The sequence below is a fragment of the Cydia amplana genome, chromosome 10 (genome assembly GCF_948474715.1).
Source record: "Cydia amplana chromosome 10, ilCydAmpl1.1, whole genome shotgun sequence".
Taxonomy (NCBI): Eukaryota; Metazoa; Arthropoda; class Insecta; order Lepidoptera; family Tortricidae; genus Cydia; species Cydia amplana.
This window is the reverse complement of record NC_086078.1, coordinates 6,991,674-7,012,988: the sequence shown is the minus strand read 5'-3', so window position 1 is coordinate 7,012,988 and position 21,315 is coordinate 6,991,674. Positions and strand designations below refer to the sequence as shown.

General features: G+C 35.5%; 1 protein-coding gene across 1 annotated transcript in view; it reads left to right on the top strand.

The window, feature by feature from the left end:
• The window catches only part of LOC134651327 (lysine-specific histone demethylase 1A), a 348,735-nt gene extending 347,839 nt beyond the window's left edge, over positions 1–896 (top strand). The window contains exons 15-16 of the mRNA XM_063506395.1: positions 128–258; positions 633–896. Of these exons, the coding sequence (XP_063362465.1) occupies positions 128–258; positions 633–787 (286 nt within the window). The 3' untranslated portion in view covers positions 788–896. The remainder of the gene's footprint in view (positions 1–127; positions 259–632) is intronic.
• Positions 897–21,315: the final 20,419 nt, after the last annotated feature.

The window sequence follows — 21,315 nt, the reverse complement described above, 5'->3', positions numbered from 1 at the left end:
ATTATTCAATGGTTCGGGCACTAAACTAGAGCCGGAATCGAACGCTCGTTTGAACGGGTGTTAATTAAAGTCAAAAAGCACTGTCTTTGTTTTGGTTGTATGCGCTCAAAGCCCGCGTGTGTTTCAGATGGCGGGCGGACCCGTACGCGCGGGGATCGTACAGCTTTGTGGCGGTCGGTTCGTCGGGCACTGACTATGATTTGCTCGCTGCGCCGGTGCCCGGGGCTTCTCCGGGCGAGAATAGGCTCTTCTTTGCTGGTACGTTTTGCTTGCAATTTATGAAACTCTGTGAAAATGTTATGGTTAGTTATCGTTTCTGTCTCCCAAGTATGCCAATGAGTATGTCATAAACATAGCGAGGAAATAATGAAAGTCACTTGCAATCGACAAACGATAATATTAATTAACATATTCAGTTTTTTTAGTATAGCTTTTTATTGAGCAAAACAAAAGTCGAATTTATCTTGTTTCGGATACAGGAAATCTTAACAGTGTGTATGCGTTCTACCGTTTGTTTCCGGCATTAATTAGATTAGTTTAATATCTTTATACAGTTTCGCCCATTCACTTGGTAACAAACGGTTACATGGTAGCCTTTCTGGTACGTATATTTAGAAATTCGCATTAACCAGGTGAACACACAATGCGCAACTATCCGGCTACTGTGCACGGCGCATTTCTGTCAGGGCTGCGCGAGGCGGGCCGCCTAGCCGACCTGCTGCTGCCGCAACCGCCCATTACCAACGCGAGCGTAGCTGCTGCCACTGCAGCCGCTAACCACTCGTGATGCGCCTGAACTGAAGCCATGGCGTACGGAGCGGATCTTCCATCACCACAGCCACCAGTCACCAACATGAACGTGGCTGGTGATACCGCTGCCGCAAAGAATTCCTGAAAAAAAAAACAGCACCGTGAGTTACCTACACCTTACAAAATGACAAGTGGTGTGAGGGAAAAAGATATTTGTTTGCAGATGGAAGGCGTTTTATATTTCACTACGAACAAACATTTCGAACTAGTTGTCATTAGAAAATTCAAGACTAGAACATTGTTTTAGAAAGTAAAATTAGTTTAATTTTGTTTTGACTGTAAAGCTAACAGAAGTACGTTTGGCTGTGTTAACATTAAGAACCATCTTATTTACTTCTACTGTCTCAACTAACTTTAGGGTCACAGAAATAATATGTACTTCTGGCAGTAACAACATTAGTTGGGTTAATCAACTTTTTCTTATATTTAATTACACAAACGGGTCTACCGCGATATAATTTCATTGTTTTTACCTTTAATCAACAAAAAATCAATGAAATTATAAATAAAAAAATTATAAATTAATTATAAATTATTATTTCTTCAATGAAGTTATATCGCGGTAGACCCGTTTGTGTAATTAAATATGTGTACAAAACGCGAGAGTTTAAAGTGTTATATTGCAACTTTTTCTTGTCACACGTTGCTATGGTTACGGTCTCTTGAGTCACTCTTAAAATTCTAGGAGCATGTAGAACATGGTACAGCAGTTCTTCTATAGTAGTTTATGCAACAGTGATATAATAAGGGTTCTTAAAATTCAAGGGTCAAAGTTACAAAACGAGACGTAGTCGAGTTTTGTAAAAAAAGACCCGAGAATTTTAAGAACCAATTATGAGCTGTTGCTTACATTACTTTTTCTATGACAGCTGCAGCAAAAAAAAAAAAGAGTTATTATTAAAAAAAAGAGTTATTATTTAAAAAAAAGAGTTATTATTTAAAAAAAATTGAGTTATTATTTAAAAAAAAAGAGTTATTATTGTAAATGAAAACATACCTCTTTCAATCAAGATGATCGGAACTTATCTTTAAAAAAAATAAAGCAGTTGTATTATACTCATAAGATGACTGCTAGCAGTCATCTTATGAGCCTATAGACAAAGCATTCAAATGACATTGCTTTAGATATCACTGTCAGTCATTTAATTGACACATTTAAGTGCTGGAGTAGAAAAACAATCTATGCTACTATTGTCTCCTCGCTGATGGGACGGAATAACAACAAGAAATAGGTGATTGGCCCAGTTTAGGTATAAGTTTTAGTAGTATTAGGTATGACTTGGTCCTTAACACGTTTCCTGTCCGCGTGCCCCCAATGTGGGGTCATGAACCTTTTTTCAGGAGCCCGTGCTTCCACTATGGGTTCACAACTTCAAAGTGAAAGCACACTTGGACGTGTGACTTTTTCATATCATTTTGTATCGGGACAGTGAACGTGTTAAAATGATATCTTGGGCCATCACATCATGGTTTAGATTATAATTATTTTTCTCATGAGCTTTGTAGTAATGTAAGTAGTTTTTTTTGTAATGGTTGAGTTCTGCCGTATATTAAAATATTCAGTTGTAGTTTAAGCTCTAGCGGATAGGTATTACAAATAGATTTAACTAATATAGTGATAACAAAATCCAACTTAGTGCAACTTTAGATTATTTTAAACGATAATAACAAAAATAATAATAAGATTTGCAACTAAATAATGAATTGTAATAAGTGTCTGCCCAGTATGCCTTTATAAAACACCAATAGCTAATTAATGGTACAACCATTTATTCCATATTATCTACACGTTGGAGCAATAATAGTTATTGTTTATAATAGTAGTTGGAACGCCAACGGCCGATCAAAGGAGTGTAATTAATAACGGTTTTGAAAAATGAAGCACTGAATACATTGAATATATTCGACTAAATGCTTTTATAATAGGTACTAACCTAATCACGAAGTACCTAATGCCTAGATCTATTAATTAATCTAATTATTCATTTTTTATCTGCTAATGTTTCTGCTGATAGGGCAATTTAACCCATTCAGTGCTAGGGGGCGTGGCCTAGGAACAAACTTGTATGACGGTCGACGCACATGTGCGTCGGTGGCAGTGAATGTGTTAATCCGATAATAATAATCCCGTTAGTGTTGTGCTGATTTATCGTTTATGTGAAAAAAGATGATATTCGTAAAATGGTGAATTATTGTCTTTTAAAATATTTAATTTTATTCCTTTGACGTATCCATAATATCCGAGACCATTAAGCCGGTGCTTAAAACTGGCGTTAATACATTATGACAGCCGCACTACCCATGGAATTAACTAAATATTAAGTAGTTTTAATTATTAAGTGCTTTTCATATTACATATGTCGTATCATTAACAGTGTACCTACGTATTTTTTCATAATTTTCATCAATAAAAAACTTATAGTTTTATTGTAGTTTCAATATCAAAAATTCTTACTAAAATATTCTCACTTTCAAATCGTCCAAGGGATCGGAGATGGCTCAGTCAATGTTAATTGGACAATTTAGATGATCTTAAACAAACACACCTGCCCTTTAGGGATGCACCTGTAACGTTTATACGGACTCGATAAAAACAAAGAAATGTGGGCGACTTCGTGATACAGGTAGGGTATTCTTAGGGAGAGTGTAATTTTACGGTATTAAACTTTAAACATTTGGAACATGACTACAAGAACTATTGTATAGGTAACAGAAAAGTAATGAACAGTGAATATATTTTCACCTTACTCCCATCCATGTGACGGTAGCGAAACGGCCAAGCCACATATTTCGACTACGGTGTAGAACTGCAGTTTCTGAAGTTAGGGCTTGTAGAGTTAGGGCGTGTAAAGTTATAGAAGCTTGGCTCTTCATGAGATCTGGTAACTTTTTGACAATGGGAGCATGCAATGCATATGGTCTCGTCTTGGCAACATTTTAGATACAAATGTTTTTGGTGGGATAATATTATATTACAATTACCTTACATTAACCATTACTTTAAATGTAGAACTGAATTAAAGACCACTTCGTTAAGTAAACCTACAATTTTACGCATTCAAAATCTTGTTTTTTCTATAATAAAAGTCTTAGGAATTTATTGACCCTTATGTGTCAATTGATGCCTACTTGTCCTACAAGATTCAAATATAGCGATCCGCTGTTTTATATCAATTACTTAGAAGGCAATAAGCTATTAATTACTACCTACGTACTCCAGTTGGAGTCGTAAATACTTTACCGACTCTACAGTGTAAATAGCGTTATGAGTAGAGATGCCCCGAATAGTGGTTTTGGCCGAATACCGAATATTCGGCCCATCTCTCGTCCGAAGCGCCGAATATTCGGTCGCCGAATATAATATGCGAACATTTTGACACACGTTCATTATGAAAACTGTTCGTCAACAAAGCACAACGTTTGCGAAAGTTTAACCTTTTGGACGCCAATGACCGATATATAGTAATACGCACCGCAGGTCCAACGCCAAAGACGTATTAATCGGCCATAGACCACAGAGCAACATAGACCCAGGTGCATATGCATAAAGTTCAATTTCAGTTTTGACACTTCGGTGACGTGGCGTCTGAGACAGCTTTTGTGTTTGAGACGGCGTCGAAAAGGTTAACTTTTGTTGCTCAGAACCAGTGAAAGTCAATCAAATCAGACCCATGATAAAAATAAAATTATTTGTAATCAATGCTCAAAAACACGTCTTCGTATTTAACACCTTTCCAAGAAAACATGTTAAAATTAAATTTAGTGGTTTGCGGTTATTTTTCTTGTGTAGGTATTTTGTCTTTTTAGGTAGGTGCAACAGATATTCGGTATTCGGCCGAATAGAAGGCAACATTCGGCCGAATACCGAATATTCGCCAAAATGGCCGAATAGGCCGAATACCGAATAGTTGCCGAATATTCGTGGCATCTCTAGTTATGAGGCTTCGTCACAACAGACTATTAAAACCGGGAGCGCCAATATACGATTACACTAAAACAATATAACGTTTTATTTATTTATAGTTGGGCATTAATTTGAGTTTGTTTACGCGCTAGGCGGGGCGACTGACGGATTTATGGTGGTTTTTAATTGCATTTTTAATTATTTTTCAACAACTACGCTGCCGGCAAATTGAAAACAGCTCACGCGATCCGGAGCGATCTTATCTCGGACCTAGTTATGGTAGTTAAGGTTTTAAGTAACAAAAAAAGGTCGAACCTTTTTTTGCTTGATTAAAGCATGAAACTTAGCACAGTTGTTCCTTATATCAAAATAAGCCGATTAAGATCGGTAGCCCGAGGGACCCCCCGCTTAAGCCCGAGAGGGGGGGGGATCAAGTAGCGCCCCGCCCGGCTTCATTCTAAAAATTCTAACAGGCCCCGTTTAGCTAATAGGTCATATTTGGTATCAATTTCGGATAAATAAATAACGTAAAATTCATTTCTGGTATAAAAAATTGCAATTTGTTGAAAAAAAAAATAAAAAAACACAAAAAATCTAATTTTTCAAGTGTAATTTTTGTTTTTTATTTATTGCCAAAATTTAAACTGCTTGGTTTTTCTACATACAAAAAATATGACATTAAAGCCTATTTAATGCAGATTTTAAAAACATAACTTTTACTAACCTTTATGAAAAAGAAATTGCATTAAAAAAACATATATCGTCCCGCGCCGGTGAATATCTTGTTACCGACATAGGCATCGATATAGACAACATCCGAAGTACACACTCTGGAGACCGACTAAATGTGTTGTTTATTATTGTAGATCATATATTAAAGATAGAAAGGCGTACATCATATTTGATTAGAAAAAAAATGTGTCGTTCAGTGAAAAAAGGGACCTTGGAAAAATTTATCATAGAGCCTCTCTTTTGTATAGAAGCATAGTTAATTCCAACTACTCCATGGACTCCATGGTCCCTGTTCTCAATGAATAAGAAGTAAACTGTAAGTATTATTTAATCTACTTACTTATTACATTATAGAATAATTTGCCAGTAACTGGCCGCTTTAATAACTAGCCGCTCTAAACTAAAAATGAATTCTATTCACCTATAAACAGAATTCATCTATATATATAAATGCAAGTGTCCTGACTGACTGACTGACTGACTGACTGACTGACTGATTCATCAACGCAGAGCCGAAACTACAAAAGCTAGAAAGTTGAAATTTGCACACTAGGTTGCATTGATAAAGTGTACAAGAGATAAGAAGCGATTTTGAAAAATTCAACCCCTAAGGGGGTTAAAAAGGGGATGAAAGGTTGTATGGGGTACAAGTTTTATTTTAAGCTAGGAATTTAAAACTTTGTAAAAATGTATTATATTAAAAAACAAGAAAACTAATTTCAGCGTTTTTGAAAATTCATCCCCCAAGGTGGTGAAAAAGGGGTTGAAAGTTTGTATGGAGATCAAATATTTTTGTGAGTGTGGGACTTGAAACTTTGTATATGGGGATATTATTATAAGACAAGAAAAGTAATTTCAGCGTTTTTGAAAATTCATCCCCTAACAGGGTTAAAAAGGGGTTGAAAGATTGAATCCATTACAAATGCTTTGAAACTTCTTAGAAAGGCATAATAGCCGATTACAAAATAAAGTAATTGCGACGTTTTTGGAAATTCAACCCCTAAGGGGGTTAAAAAGGGGATGAAAGTTCGTCTTGGGGTGCAAATTTCATTTTAAGCTAGGAACTTGAAACTTTGCAAATAGATATTAAATTTAAATACAAGAAAACTAATTTCAGCGTTTTTGAAAATTCATCCCCTAAGGTGGTGAAAAAAGGGTTGAAAGTTTGTATGGATATCAAACATTTTTTCGAGCGCGGGACTTGAATCTTTGTATTTGGGGATATTATTAAAAGACAAGAAAAGTAATGTCAGCCTTTTGTAAAATTCATCCCCTAACAGGGTTAAAAAGAGGTTGAAAGTTTGTATGTGGTTCAAATTTTATTTTAAGCTAGGTACTTAAAAGTTCGTAAAAAGATATATTATTAAAATACAAGAAAACTAATTTCAGCGTTTTTGAAAATTCATCCCCTAAGGTGGTGAAAAAAGGGTTGAAAGTTTGTATGGATATCAAACATTTTTTCGAGCGCGGGACTGGAATCTTTGTATTTGGAGATATTATTAAAAGACAGGAAAAGTAATTTCAGCGTTTTGTAAAATTCATCCCCTAACAGGGTTAAAAAGAGGTTGAAAGTTTGTATGTGGTTCAAATTTTATTTTAAGCTAGGTACTTGAAAGTTCGTAAAAAGATATATTATTAAAATGCAAGAAAACTAATTTCAGCGTTTTTGAAAGTTCATCCCCTAAGCTGGTGAAAAAAGGGTTGAAAGTTTGTATGGATATCAAACATTTTTTCGAGCGCGGGACTGGAATCTTTGTATTTGGGGATATTATTAAAAGACAGGAAAAGTAATTTCAGCGTTTTGTAAAATTCATCCCCTAACAGGGTTAAAAAGAGGTTGAAAGTTTGTATGTGGTTCAAATTTTATTTTAAGCTAGGTACTTGAAAGTTCGTAAAAATATATATTATTAAAATACAAGAAAACAAATTTCTGCGTTTTTGAAAATTCATCCCGTAAAGTGGTAAAAAAGGGGTTGAAAGTTTGTATGGATATCAAACATTTTTTCGAACGCGGGACTTGAATCTTTGTATTTGGGGATATTATTAAAAGACAGGAAAGTAATTTCAGCGTTTTGTAAAATTCATCCCCTAACAGGGTTAAAAAGGGGTTAAAAGTTTGAATCCATAACAAATGCTTTGAAACTTCTTAGAAAGGCATAATAGCCGATTACAAAATAAAGTAATTGCAACGTTTTTGGAAGTTCAAACCCCTAAGGGATTTAAAAAGGGGATGAAAGTTCGTCTTGGGGTGCAAATTTTATTTTAAGGTAGGAACTTGAAAATTTGCAAAAAGATATTAAATTTAAACACAAGAAAACTAATTTCAGTGTTTTTGAAAATTCATCCCCTAAGGTGACGAAAAAGGGGTTGAAAGTTTGTATGGATATCAAAAATTTTTTAGAGCGCGGGACTTGAATCTTTGTATTTGGGGATATTGTTAGAAGATAATACAAGTAATTTCAGCGTTTTGTAAAATTCATCCCCTAACAGGTTTAAAAAGGGGTTGAAAGTTTGTACAGGGTACAAATTTTATTTTAAACTAGGAACTTGAAACTTCATAAAAAGGTATTATTTTAAAACGAAAAAAAAATTCAGCGTTTTTGAAAATTTATATCTCAAGGTGTCACCACCGAAAGGGGTTGAAAGTTTGTATGGAGTTCAAACATTTTTGTGAGAACGGGCTTGAATCTTTGTACAGAGGCATATTATTAGAATACAAGAAAAGTAATTTCAGCGTTTTTAAAAATTCATCCCCTAAAATGGTTAAAAAGGGGTTGAAAGTTTATATAGGGTTCAAATTTTATTTACTTCAAACTTCGTAAATAGGTAGTTAGGTAGTAGGTCTTATTAAATAGAGGACATGAAAATCTTCTAAGGGGGTTGAGAGGGATTATGTCGAGAACAATTTTATTTAGTTAGGGGCTAGAAACTTCGTAGGTTGTGAAAGACAAATCTCATGCGTTGTATAATATTAATAATTAACAAATGATTAACCGTCCTACTGCAATATTTTGCTGCATAATGTTCTAAGCTAATGTAGAATATATAACCACCAATATACAAATCCACGCGTACGAAGTCGCGGGCAACAGCTATCTATCTATCTATCTATCTATATATATAAATGCACGTGTCCTGACTGATTGACTGACTGACTGACTCATCAACGCAGAGCCGAAACTACAAATCCTAGAAAGTTGAAATTTGGACACGAGGTTGCATTTGTAAAATGTATAAGAGCTAAGAAGCGATTTTGAGAAATTCTACCCCTAAGGGGGTTAAAAAGGGCATGAAAGTTTGTATGGGGTTCAAGTTTTATTTTGAACTAGGAATTAGAAACTTTATCAAAAGGTATAATATTAAAAAACAAGAAAACTAATTTCAGCGTCTTTGAAAATTCATCCCCTAAGGTGGTGAAAAAGCGGTTGAAAGTTTGTATGGAGAAGAAAAATTTTTTTGATTGCGGGACTTGAAACTTTGTATATGGAGATATTATTAAAATACAAGAAAAGTAATTTCAGCGTTTTTGAAAATTCATCCCCTAAAAGGGATAAAAAGGGGTTGAAAGTTTGAATCCATTACAAATGCTTTGAAACTTCTTAGAAAGGCATAATAGCCGATTACAAAAAAAGCTATGGGACGTTTTTTGGAAATTCAACCCCTAAGGGGGTTAAAAAGGGGATGAAAGTTTGTCTTGGGGTTCAAATTTTATTGTAAGCTAGGAACTTGACACTTCGTAAAAAGGTATTATAATAAAAGAGAAGAAAACTAATTTCAGCGTTTTGGAAAATTCATCCCTCAAGGTGGTGAAAAAGGGGTTGAAAGTTTGTATGCACATCAAATATTTTTTTGAGTTTGGGACTTGAATCTTTGTACAAGGGCATACTATAAGAATACAAGAAAAGTAATTTCAGCGTTTTTAAAAATTCATCCCTTGAAAGGGTTAAATAGGGGTTGAAAGTTTGTACGGAGATCAAACATTTTTTTTTCAGTGCGGGACTTGAATCTTTGTATAAAGGCATATTATTAGAATACAAGAAAACTAATTTCAGCGTTTTGAAAATTCATCCCCCAAGGTGGTGAAAAAGGGGTTGAAAGTTTGTATGCACATCAAATATTTTATTGAGTGCGGGATTTGAATCTTCGTATAAGGGCATATTATAAGAATACAAGAAAACTGATTTTAGCGTTTTTAAAAATTCATCCCTTAAAAGGGTTAAATAGGGGTTGAAAGTTTGTATGGAGATCAAACATTTTTGTGTGCGGGACTTGAATCTTTGTATAAAGATATATTATTAGAATACAAGAAAAGTAATTTCGGCATTTTTGAAAATTCTTCCCTCAAGTTGGTAAAAAAGGGGTTGAAAATTTGTATGGAGGTCAAACATTTTTTTGAGTGCGGGGCTTGAATCGTTGTATAAAGGCATATTATTATAATACATAATAAGTAATTTCAGCTTTTTTAAAAATTCATCCCCTAAAAGGTTTAAGAAGGGGTTGAAAGTTGGTAGAGAGTTCAAATTTTATTTAAAGCTAGGAACTTCAAACTTCGTAAATAGGTAGTTAGGTAGTAGGTTTTACTAAATAGTGGACTTGAAAATATGCTGGGGGTTGAGAGGGATTATATCGAGAACAATTTTATTCAGTTCGGGGCTTGAAACTTCGTAGCCAGGTTGTGTATAATAATTAACAAATGATTAACTGCAGTCCCTACTGCTATCGTTTTCTGCATAATGTTCTAAGCTAATATAGAATATATAACCACCAATATACAAATCCACGCGTACGAAGTCGCGGGCAACAGCTAGTTTTAGTATAAGGTTCCAAAAACTGGCCAGCTTTCAATAACTGGCCACTGGCTAGCCTAAAATGAATTTTTGGTTTTGGGTGGCCAGTTACTAAAAGTGGCCAGTTACTGGCGAATTACCCTACCACACTTTAATTTTGCGTCTTGTGTCGTAATACAGTTCCTTCCCCAGACACATAAATGCGTACATTTCATCATTCATGTAGTTGCATCGCGTTTTTTATTCCGGTTTGCATTTACTTCTGGTCAGTTCCAACCATATTCTGACCAAAGCAGGTGTCAGACCAGTGTCGAACCCGTCGTCTGCTTCTTGCTTTCATTCCCAAGAAGTCTGACGGACTGAGCAAGTTTGACGACGAACTAACGTCTGAACTGAACCTAAACATCAACCCCTCGGTACACTGCGCGTAATAGGGCATTTATATGGCTCCCTTTTGTTAGAAGTAGGTATACATTATGGAATTTAATAATAAAATAACTTAGCAGTGACTTAATCTCATAGAACAGGTATAACATTATACAACTCTTCATTTCAATATCCCGGTGTAACTTGCCTTCTTCAATATTGCACTTATTACCGATCATATAATAACATTTTAGTATTTTAGGGGAATGCTTTTAGCCACTGCTATTGCTCCATCTTGTAAGGGCTTGAATCCTTGTAGTGGTTTGGTTGAACTCTGAACAGATTCCATGCTTCGAATTCACTTTTTCTCCCCTTTCCACTGAATGCTCGAAACAGGGCTAAGACTTCCGCTCTTTTAGGGTAAATAAAAGATAGTTTACTTAGCTTATAGAATAGATAATTTTATTAGCTTAAAATATAATTCCCTGACCTGGATGCAATGGTGTGTCATGTGATATAATTGTGTTTTCCACTGTGTCAACGTGAGCCCACAATTCCTGTAGTTGGGGAAATATTCGTACGCATGAATCTAGTCTAGCTGCTATGACTACGTTCGTGTCTACTGTGCGTATCAATACCTTGCAATGACTGTTTTACAGCATCTGCAACTAGGGCCATCATATTAAATGAATCGGACTTTTCATGGTTCTTGGACTATTCGGAATCTCACGAGGAACATTACTTGTGACATGTTTCTCTACACAATTTCGCGATGGCATAAATAAGGACTTTTAACTCTTCGAAGTTTTGTCAACACAGTGTCTCAAAATGATTTACCTAGTGGTAAAGAAATGAGTTTCACTAAAAGATCAGTGGTTATAAGTGAAGCTTACCGTCATGGTAAATTAAACTCTAATTTATTTCTATCGGGCCCTGAAAAACCAGGAGTCGTACTCGTATTCCAAGCATTCTCTCGATCGACCTTGTAATACTGTAAGCTCAATAAGACTTGTGATGTGGGTACTACGTGATATATATCATATATATTTGATACATACACTCAAAACATCCATAGGTAATTCAGGAACAAGTATTCACGCTAAACAGACAAATAAATGCCTTCTAGAATTTGAACCCGGGTTCCCCATTCAATATAAGGTGTATAAAAGTGAGATCTAAGCATGGACCCTTTTTAGCCTGGCCGATACAAGGATTCAAGCTCCTACAGGATGGAGCAATAGCAGTAAATAAATAGCATTCGCCAAAACTTTATTATACCTTTATATGATGATAGGTGAAATAACCTTGTAAAGCAAAGTAAAGTGATACTTACAGATAAAGCCGTTGCAAAATAATTAAAAAATGCCCGAAATAATTCTTTACATGAATCGACTACTGAAATAGAAGCAGCCTTATCAGGATAGGATTATATGTTTGGGGTCAGACTTTAGTTCCTCTTTAAACTTGCTCAGTCCGTCTTCTTGGGAATGAAAGCAAGGAGCAGACGACTGTTTCCAAACTGTTCTGACAACCCTGCTGTGGCCAGAATATGGTTGAAGTTGAAACTGACATATATACGTGAATGACGAAATTTACCCATTCATGTGTCGGGGGAAGGAACTGTATTAATACACAAGACGCAAAATTTAAGTGTGGTATAATGTAATAAGCAAGTATATTAAAGAATACTTACAGTTTACTTCTTATTAATTGAGAACAGGGACCATGGAGTCCATGGAGTGGTTGGCATTAACTAAATACGAGTATGCTTCTATACAAACACGAGGCTGGCTGTGATAATTTTTTTAAGATCCCTTTTTCACTGAACGACACATTAAAAAAAATTGTACGCTTTTCTATCTTTATAATAGAATCTACAACAATAAACAATACATTTAATCGGTCTCCAGAGTGTGCACTTCGGATGTTGTCTATATCAATGCCGATGTCGGTAAAAAGATATTCACCGGCGCGAGACGATATAAGTTTTTTTTATGCAATTTCCTTTTAATAAAGGTTAGTAAAAGTTATGTTTTTAAAATCTGCATTAAATAGGCTTTATTGTCATATTTTTTTGTATGTAGAAAAACTAAGCAGTTTAATTTTGACAATAAATAAAAAACAAAAATTACACTTGAAAAATTAGATTTTTTGTGTTTTTTTATTTTTTTTTTTCAACAAATTGCAATTTTTTATACCAGAAATGAATTCTACGTTATTTATTTATCCGAAATTGATACCAAATATGACCTATTAGCTAAACGGGGCCTGTTAGAATTTTTAGAATGAAGCCGGGCGGGGCGCTACTTGATCCCCCCCCCCCTCTCGGGCTTAAGCGGGGGGTCCCTCGGGCTACCGATCTTAATCGGCTTATTTTGATATAAGGAACAACTGTGCCAAGTTTCATGCTTTAATCAAGCAAAAAAAGGTCATTTCACTTAACACCCTCACTATGGTTTGAAAACTCCTTTTTGTACTAATATTTATCGCCCATTACCAGAGATCATTGCCTAAATAACAACTTGTTTACTTCGTTGGATTCATTTTTTTCATTAAATAAAGCGGAAATTAAAATGAAACCCCCAAGAACGACGAGGGCACTCAGTATTCCAACATCTTAATTCTAAATTAATTGCGTTAGGATGTACCAATAAATCTACTGTCGGTATTATAAAACTCTAGTTTGCTTAGAACGTAGTTCCATGATGCAGCAAAAGGAGAATCCATAGCTTTTCATCGTTTTACTTAGGACTTTATTCCATCATTAATAAGACTAGTTTTACAGTGCCAAGACGCTAACATACTACATTGTAGAATGTTACAATCAGATTTTACTAGCCAACGCCCATTGATTAACACGGAAGATAAAACTTAGTATAATGAAGTATTTTTATACTTAGCATTTTTTCACATTGTTAGTGTACGAGCGGAGACATGGGCTCAATGGAGTCGCAGAGTTTAGGAACAAGTGAATAATGTAAGTACCTACTTTGGAAAAATGGGAACTCAATCGGGACCAATCTCGAGGACAATGGGGTATTTTTTTTCGTTATAGAGGTTTATATTTGTTAAGTAGGTACTACATAAGTCACGTGGTTTTAATTTTGCTTTTTTTGCTTCAAAAATTAAATTTAGCAACAGCAAACAAAATAGAGTCTGTGCGGAAAGAGAAGAGTCGTGGAATATATGGGGCCCAATACATTTCACGACTCTTCTCTTTCCGCACAGACTCTACGCTGAAGTTCTCAATGCCCGCCTTAAAATAATTTCACCAAAGAAATATTTATTTTTCGTGTATTTTCGCAAAACTGCCATCACGACTACCGTATCACTTAACTGCCGTTATTTTATGATCTATTGTGAACTGGCCTATATTGTTGTTTTACGTTAGCATATTCAAACAAGAACTGACATCGAAGATCTATAGCTTGCAGAGGTGTAAGCTGGTTTTCACAATAATCGGACCATTTCTTCTAGATCGCGCTATTCGGGCTAGAGAGGACCACTTTCATCAACAGGCGCATTAGTTAGCGATTTCATCACATTGATAGTCGGCCTAGATCTGATTCAATACATGCTACCTATATGTATACGATTCAATACCATAAATAAACATTACTACATTTTTGTAACATGTAGAATGTACACCAATGTAAACTTAGTAAGGCAAGCTACTCCATGCATTTCCCGTCCAATCGCCGCTCAGTTACAATTAACCCTACGGTGCTACCTTCAGAAAAAAATACGTGTACGCAGCGACTCCGACAAACGAGGAATTAATATAAGATCCACCGCCATTTATAAATTCTACTTCCACTTTGTTCTACCGGCCCTTCCAGTTTATTTGTCAGTGAGTAAATTATGCGGTATTTTTTGTTTGAGTTTGATTGTGAGTAATGAGTTCTATGATAAGGTAATGTTGAGGTGAGAACGATTTTTAACGAAAATTTATTTGATTACTTATTTAAATTTTATGCTTATTGTATTTGAATACTACTTATCATCACAATAGTCAAAGCGGAAGTAGAGTGTACTAAGGACGAATTAAATGATATTTTTATTCATAAAGACATGAAAACATGCTAATTATTAGGTAGGTACCTTACCTAGATAAAGTTTGTTACACACTTCTAATGTACTTAGAAACATTGTTAAGGATTTTATACTCATTTATTAGAAGGTAAATTAGTAAAAACGAACTTCATACTTAAACAGACTCTGGTAAACTGTGTAAATGTAGGTAAGTAGTGTAAGGGTAAAAAATATGGATGACCATAAGGTTTTTTTTTACCAAAAATTGTAAAAATACGCATAGGTAATTATTTTATTATGGCTAAACACAACTGCTGTAAAATTTTGTTCATCCACCTTTTGTCTCAGTAGAACTTTCTTAGTTTTACCAATTATAGTAAGATTAAGCGCCATCTATAATAAAATGCTTGTACCTGCGCAGGCGCTGCTGGGCATGTGGCGCCACCTGTTTAGAGCTTTAGAGAATGCAACACGCAACAATAGACAGAGCTTTTGAAAACTTGACACGCGGTTGGCGTTAGAGGACGCAGTAGTTTCCGCCCCTAGTAGCAGATGGCGCTGTATATAGAAAGACGCGTTGCGTAAGGAGTGCGTACGTATAGCGACAAGGAATTGTAGAAAATTATTGAGGGCGCCACTTCCTACGTAACTATCACATTTTTGACGTATGGCAACAATTTAGTATGGACGTTTTTTAGTTCCATTTTATTTAATTCCTACTATTTTATGTCGCACTACAATATAATTCTAACTATCATTTAAGTACAATAAAATTACTAATTTAATATGGATTTGTTCACACAGATGGCGTTTTGGCTAATATAGGCATGGATTTTTTTTTGGCAGCGGATATCACATTTTATAATGTAAGTTTGTGTGGTTGCTTATATTGAGTTATATTCTCTTTCTTCTTCATAATGTTTAGATGTGCTAACTGCGCATGAGTAGCTAAGAATGTTGCGCCATCTTTTAAAGCTTTACGAAACTACGCGTTGCCTGACTAAACTTTTGAAAGCTCGGCGCACACACGGTTGTCAAGGGGAAACCACATAAGTCGAAGCTCGTAGTCCTAATTCGCAGATGGCGCTTCATTGAGTGCGTATGCGTACGAATTTGACGTTCGTTGAGACAGAATAGTTCAGTTTAATTCTTGCAGATGGCGTTATTCACTAACATTAAGTTAGCTAACTTACAGTAAGTATAAGTTTAAAGTGCAAAATCTGATATTGAGTCAACCAAATGGAATAATGTATTTATTTTCTTAGTTTGGGGTCACAATATTAAGAATATAAATAAATACGGAACCCTAACAACTGTTGCCAGCCAGTGGAAAGCTTATTTAATTTTTTAGGTAGCTACTCTTATTTTATACCGAATTTACCACAGAATCTAACCATATATTTTGAATTGTTTGGGGCATAATTTGGGCAATATTATACACTAGCGACCCGCCCGGCTTTGCACGGGTTAAAAAAATATACATAAACCTTCCACTTGAATCACTCTATCTATTAAAAAACCGCATCAAAATCCGTTGCGTAGGTAGTTTTAAAGATTTTAAGCATACATACATACATACAGACAGACAGACAGCAGGAAGCGACTTTGATTTATACTACCTATGTAGTGAAGTGATTTAAATATTAGTACTTGATTCTACTTATTTATGCCTATTGTAACTTAAAATAACTGAGAATACGCTTAATACTATACGGATTTTTATTATTTTATCTTCATGTACATACACACAATATCATAAACACATAGAAAATCATAGAGAACGCTCATACCTAGATTTAGTTTGTCTCTAAAAAAATACGGTTGAATGATATGCAAAAAGTTTTCTTTTACGTAGGTACCTGCGCTTAAACTTTACTTTCGTGTAAATGAGCGATCAAGATATTTCGGAGACGTCCCTTGATATCCGCGACAGAGCAACAGACAGACAGTGTCGTTACAGGATGCTGCTTAAAACATCTGACACAGATAAAAAGACCTAATATGTACTGCTATTATTTGTACCTACCTGCCTGCGCAATAGGAACATGAGCACATGAGGCGAATATTACACATTACTAACTATTTACTCCCTTTTGATATGAATCGTCTAATAAACTGTAGTCGAGCATTTCTAGTCAATTTAATATAGGTAAATGAATGCGATATGCTTTCTCTTCCGGTAGTAGACAACAAATAAACTTTCTTTATTGTTAAACTTATTTAATAGCCTACCATGAATCGAAAAGAAATGCACCACAATGCTTGGCGAGATGCCTTATGATCAGCTAGGTCAAGTGTCAAGGCACAATCCTACAGGTACCGACACAGTGACATGCCATTAAGACGCGCACCAGACCTCAGTATACATACAATATAAAGTTGGCATGCAATAATTCTCTCCCATTTTCAATTCAGTTGCCCAGTGAACTTGAATGTCTTTGAACATCATTTTCAACAAAGCATTGTTGGCGGCAATGTCGCTTTTATCCATCATAGTGTTCCTGATAATTTTACTCGTCACTACCGTCAAGACGGATGCGCAAACTCAACAAAATAAACAAGATTCAAACGTGCAAAACTTCAAAGAATTTGTGACGAACGCGATAAAAGAGCAAAGTTCGAAGATTCAGATACTTTTCAAGAAAATACAGACGAATGCGCAAAGAATGTTGCAAACTATACAAAGTATTAAACAACATTCTAAAACCGTTGATTTAAAAAATGTAGCAAGTAAAAATGTGAACCAAGTGGAGTCAACTATTGAAAAATCCCTGCCATTGAAGAGTTTTAAAAAGGAAGCTACAGAAGCGGCTGCGAGGAGTTTTAACACTCATTACACGACGACGGGCTATGGACACACTGGGACCGGTGGTAGCCACGGTCACACTGGGAACGCCAACTATGGAGCACCGACATATCACCATCACTCGATTGGATTCGATCCTATAAATATAGTGGTATCAATGTCTCTGTTATCATTTCTTCTTCAAGCCATACAAGGGTTGCTATCCAGAACTCGGACCCCCACGCCTGTGGTTGAAGCCAGGAGTTTGGATTTGGTGCAAGAATGGTTGACGGCCTATCGCGAGAAGAATCTGAAACCAGATGTGAAATATGCTAAATATCCCAAGAAGAAATATTTCAAGAAATATCTTCGTTAGTTTCTCGCGATAACGATGGCGGTTTTGCAACTAGCTTATTATTATAGGTACTAGGTTATTTATTTATTTGTAGTATTATTGCTTTAATAAGTGTTTTTTATTCAGTTACTAATTAGTTACTAGGAATTAAGTAATCGTCTAGTGAATATTTAATAAATACGAGTCAAATGACATTCATATTAGGCAACTGTTCATTCTAAGTATAAAACTGAATTGTGCCCATAGCAAATTATTTAAAAGAGACGTTTCAAACCAACCACTTACGCCGGTCTCTGCAAGACAGTATTTAATTTTTCTCTCTTAATTTTAATCCCCTCTGAAGCGTTGCAGACTGTCTCTTTATATCTAAAGCGACTCAATCGGCACAATTTAAACGTTCCCTAGAGATCAATGCTCGAGAAAATTAAACAAAGACATCCAGTTGTATCGCTGCTGCGGTTAATTAAAGCCAACCGGGTTGGATTTCCGAACGGATTGAGGTCTTGATCGCATGTGGGCAGGAGTTGATCGTCCTTAATAGTAGACAGACAATACACAAGGTTCATACACGCAAATGGTGTCATTCAGGGATAACAGGATCGATATATGGATATATTGTTCTCTTGCTTTAGCCAGGAGACAACAATAGCACAGTTTGTTAGGAGAAATATTATAGGTATGTAAAGTCGATATGCCACGGATATGGGTAAGTGTTGCATAAGAGTGTGGTTGGCCTTCACATTGGGGCCTGTTTGCATATTGATTACTATTTTATAAGAGTTCATATAGTAAAACAAGTACTGGACGAATGAATTAGAAAGATACATAAATATATAAATATACGTACATACATGCTAACACAATTTTATTTTTATTTTATTTTATTTCTTATCACATACATGGATAACCAACGGCTATAAATATTTCTAAGAGCTACAATAGATACATACAATAACATTTTCGTATTTTTACTTCGAGTAGACACTATTTTTTAGGGTTCCGTACCCAAAGGGTAAAAACGGGACCTTATTACTAAGACTCCGCTGTCCGTCTGTCCGTCCGTCCGTCCGTCCGTCCGTCCGTCTGTCACCAGGCTGTATCTCACGAACCGTGATAGCTAGACAGTTGAAATTTTCACAGATGATGTATTTCTGTTGCCGCTATAACAACAAATACTAAAAACAGAATAAAATAAAGATTACAACAAACAACAAACGTGATTTTTGACCGAAGTTAAGCAACGTCGGGCGGGGTCAGTACTTGGATGGGTGACCGTTTTTGCTTGTTATTTTTTGCTTATTTTGCTCTATTTTGTTGATGGTGCGGAACCCTCCGCGCGCGAGTCCGACTCGCACTTGGCCGCTTTTTTAATGTTATTTAGCTTAGAATTGCCACTTTGAACACTCGAATAGGCCCCTTGAATTATAATTGATAGGGCCAACGCTTCTAGATACTATGGAATTTACATAGAGTGCAATAAAACAAAACAGATGCTGCTCGCTGTATATAAAGTTACGCTCTCATTAGGAATTCCATCAAGTTTTACAACAAAGAACATTCATAACAAAAATCCCGGTTGAAAGCTTTGCTTAAAATAGTTCGCCATACATTCTAATCCTATCTCTTGTGAATTTAATTTGAATTTTGAGCATTTTAGTGTTGGCTTAGAGAGGTTTTAGTAAAAATCCCTGTATTATCCTCCGTCGGGTCGCGGAGATGCGCCATTTGAGATGTATTGTGACCTAAAATGTGGAGTTTTAGGGATAAGCTTCTAAAATCGACTATTCTTCAACTCTATTATACTGAATTTTATATTAAGTTGAGGTTACAAAAAAAAGGTTTTACATTCAGAATTCACAATTGCTTATACTAGCTTCTGCACGCGACTTCGTCAGCGTAGCGTGGAATGATGATTGATAAAAACTATATCCTTACCCGGGCCTCAAACTATATGCTACCTATATCAAAATCGGTTCAGCTTTTTAAATAAGCGTGCACAGGAAAAATCAGACAGACAGGTAACTTTTGCATTTCAAATATTAGTAGGGATTAGAATATGACTCGTCTGTTGTTTTTTAGAAGATTTTCCTACTAAATGTATATATTAAAGTACAAACTACTACTACTGTACTAGTACTGTAGTAAAGTAGGTAAAGTAAGTAGGTATGCAGTTGTAATGATAATAAAAATTCAACACTAATTTATGTAGGTGTAAAATTTTACAACTTTTTTTTTTATTCATCATCTTTCCCGGTTGTATCCTAAAAGTATGTAAGTTTCGATTTCGAATTTTCTACTTTCTGTCTATTTTGTTTTCTTAAGATGATTGCCTTAAACGGAAATACCGTGGCAAATATCGAATGAAGGACATACATTTCGATAGTGTTTAGTAGAAATCAAACTACCTACCTAACTCTGGTGTTTGTAATTTCATCTACCTGTATTAGTCCTAACTCGTGATTTATTTTTCACATTGGGTGCTTACTTAATTATACCGTAACGTAATTATCGACAACACGTACCTATAGGCTGCCACATTTTGGATAGAATTTGAGTATTCAACCATAAATTCCTCTTGTGCCGTAAACGTGGTGGCACGACGTGTGCTCGCCCTAAGCCCCGTGACGCAGGTTAATGCTGCCCCCGCGCGGATTTTAGAACCGGCATTAACTATTCACAGCCGCATGGCGTGCGAATATTGCGTCCTATGAATAACGTAAAAACAGATTGCGAGAATCTATGACGTGTGTTTTCCTCGATTCGGTTACGGGCCGATTTCAATCCTCATCTGGATCCGCATTGAATCTCTATTTCAGTCAAAGAGTCTGTGCGAAAAGAGATGAGTCGTAGAATGTATTGGGCCGCATACTTTTCACGATTCTTCTCTTACAGCACAGACTCTACTTAAATTCGTATTAGATACAATGTCGAGAAAACGTTGCGCTCTATTGCTTTAAAGTGAGCGATAGGTCATAATTTCTAAATGAAATTTAAGATAATAAAATTTGAAAGTATCAGCGCCAACAGGGTAACGACAACAAAAGCGCCTACAGTTGAAATCGTAGCCATACCCTAGCGCAAAGATCAACCGATGAAATTTTAATAGGCGTTATTTTTATTTCTAACTGTAATTAAGGCAGAATCTTTATGTAGGGCAGAATGACATTTAAATAAGTCGACGTGAGAGTGTTTTCGTATTTCACACCTTATGCTTCGTATTAAGTAATTCTACTCGATTAAAAATCACTATTTACTTAGATAAAACTGAAAGTAAACAGTTTTATAAGCTTTAGTGGGATAAAGATAATTCTCAAAAAATATATCATATTAAACAATTTATTTAGCTTCCTAAGTGGTGAAATTAAGTAACAGGAGGTAACAGGTCCTTGGTTAGGTAAGAATGAACGTATTTTAATTGGTTAGTTAAATATACAGTTCTTTAAAAGAAGGTAGGTACCTACTATCTTAAGATGGCTGTGTTATTCATATAAAATCACTACCAATTTGTGGTTTGCAAAATTTTATTAAATTGATATATTTTCGG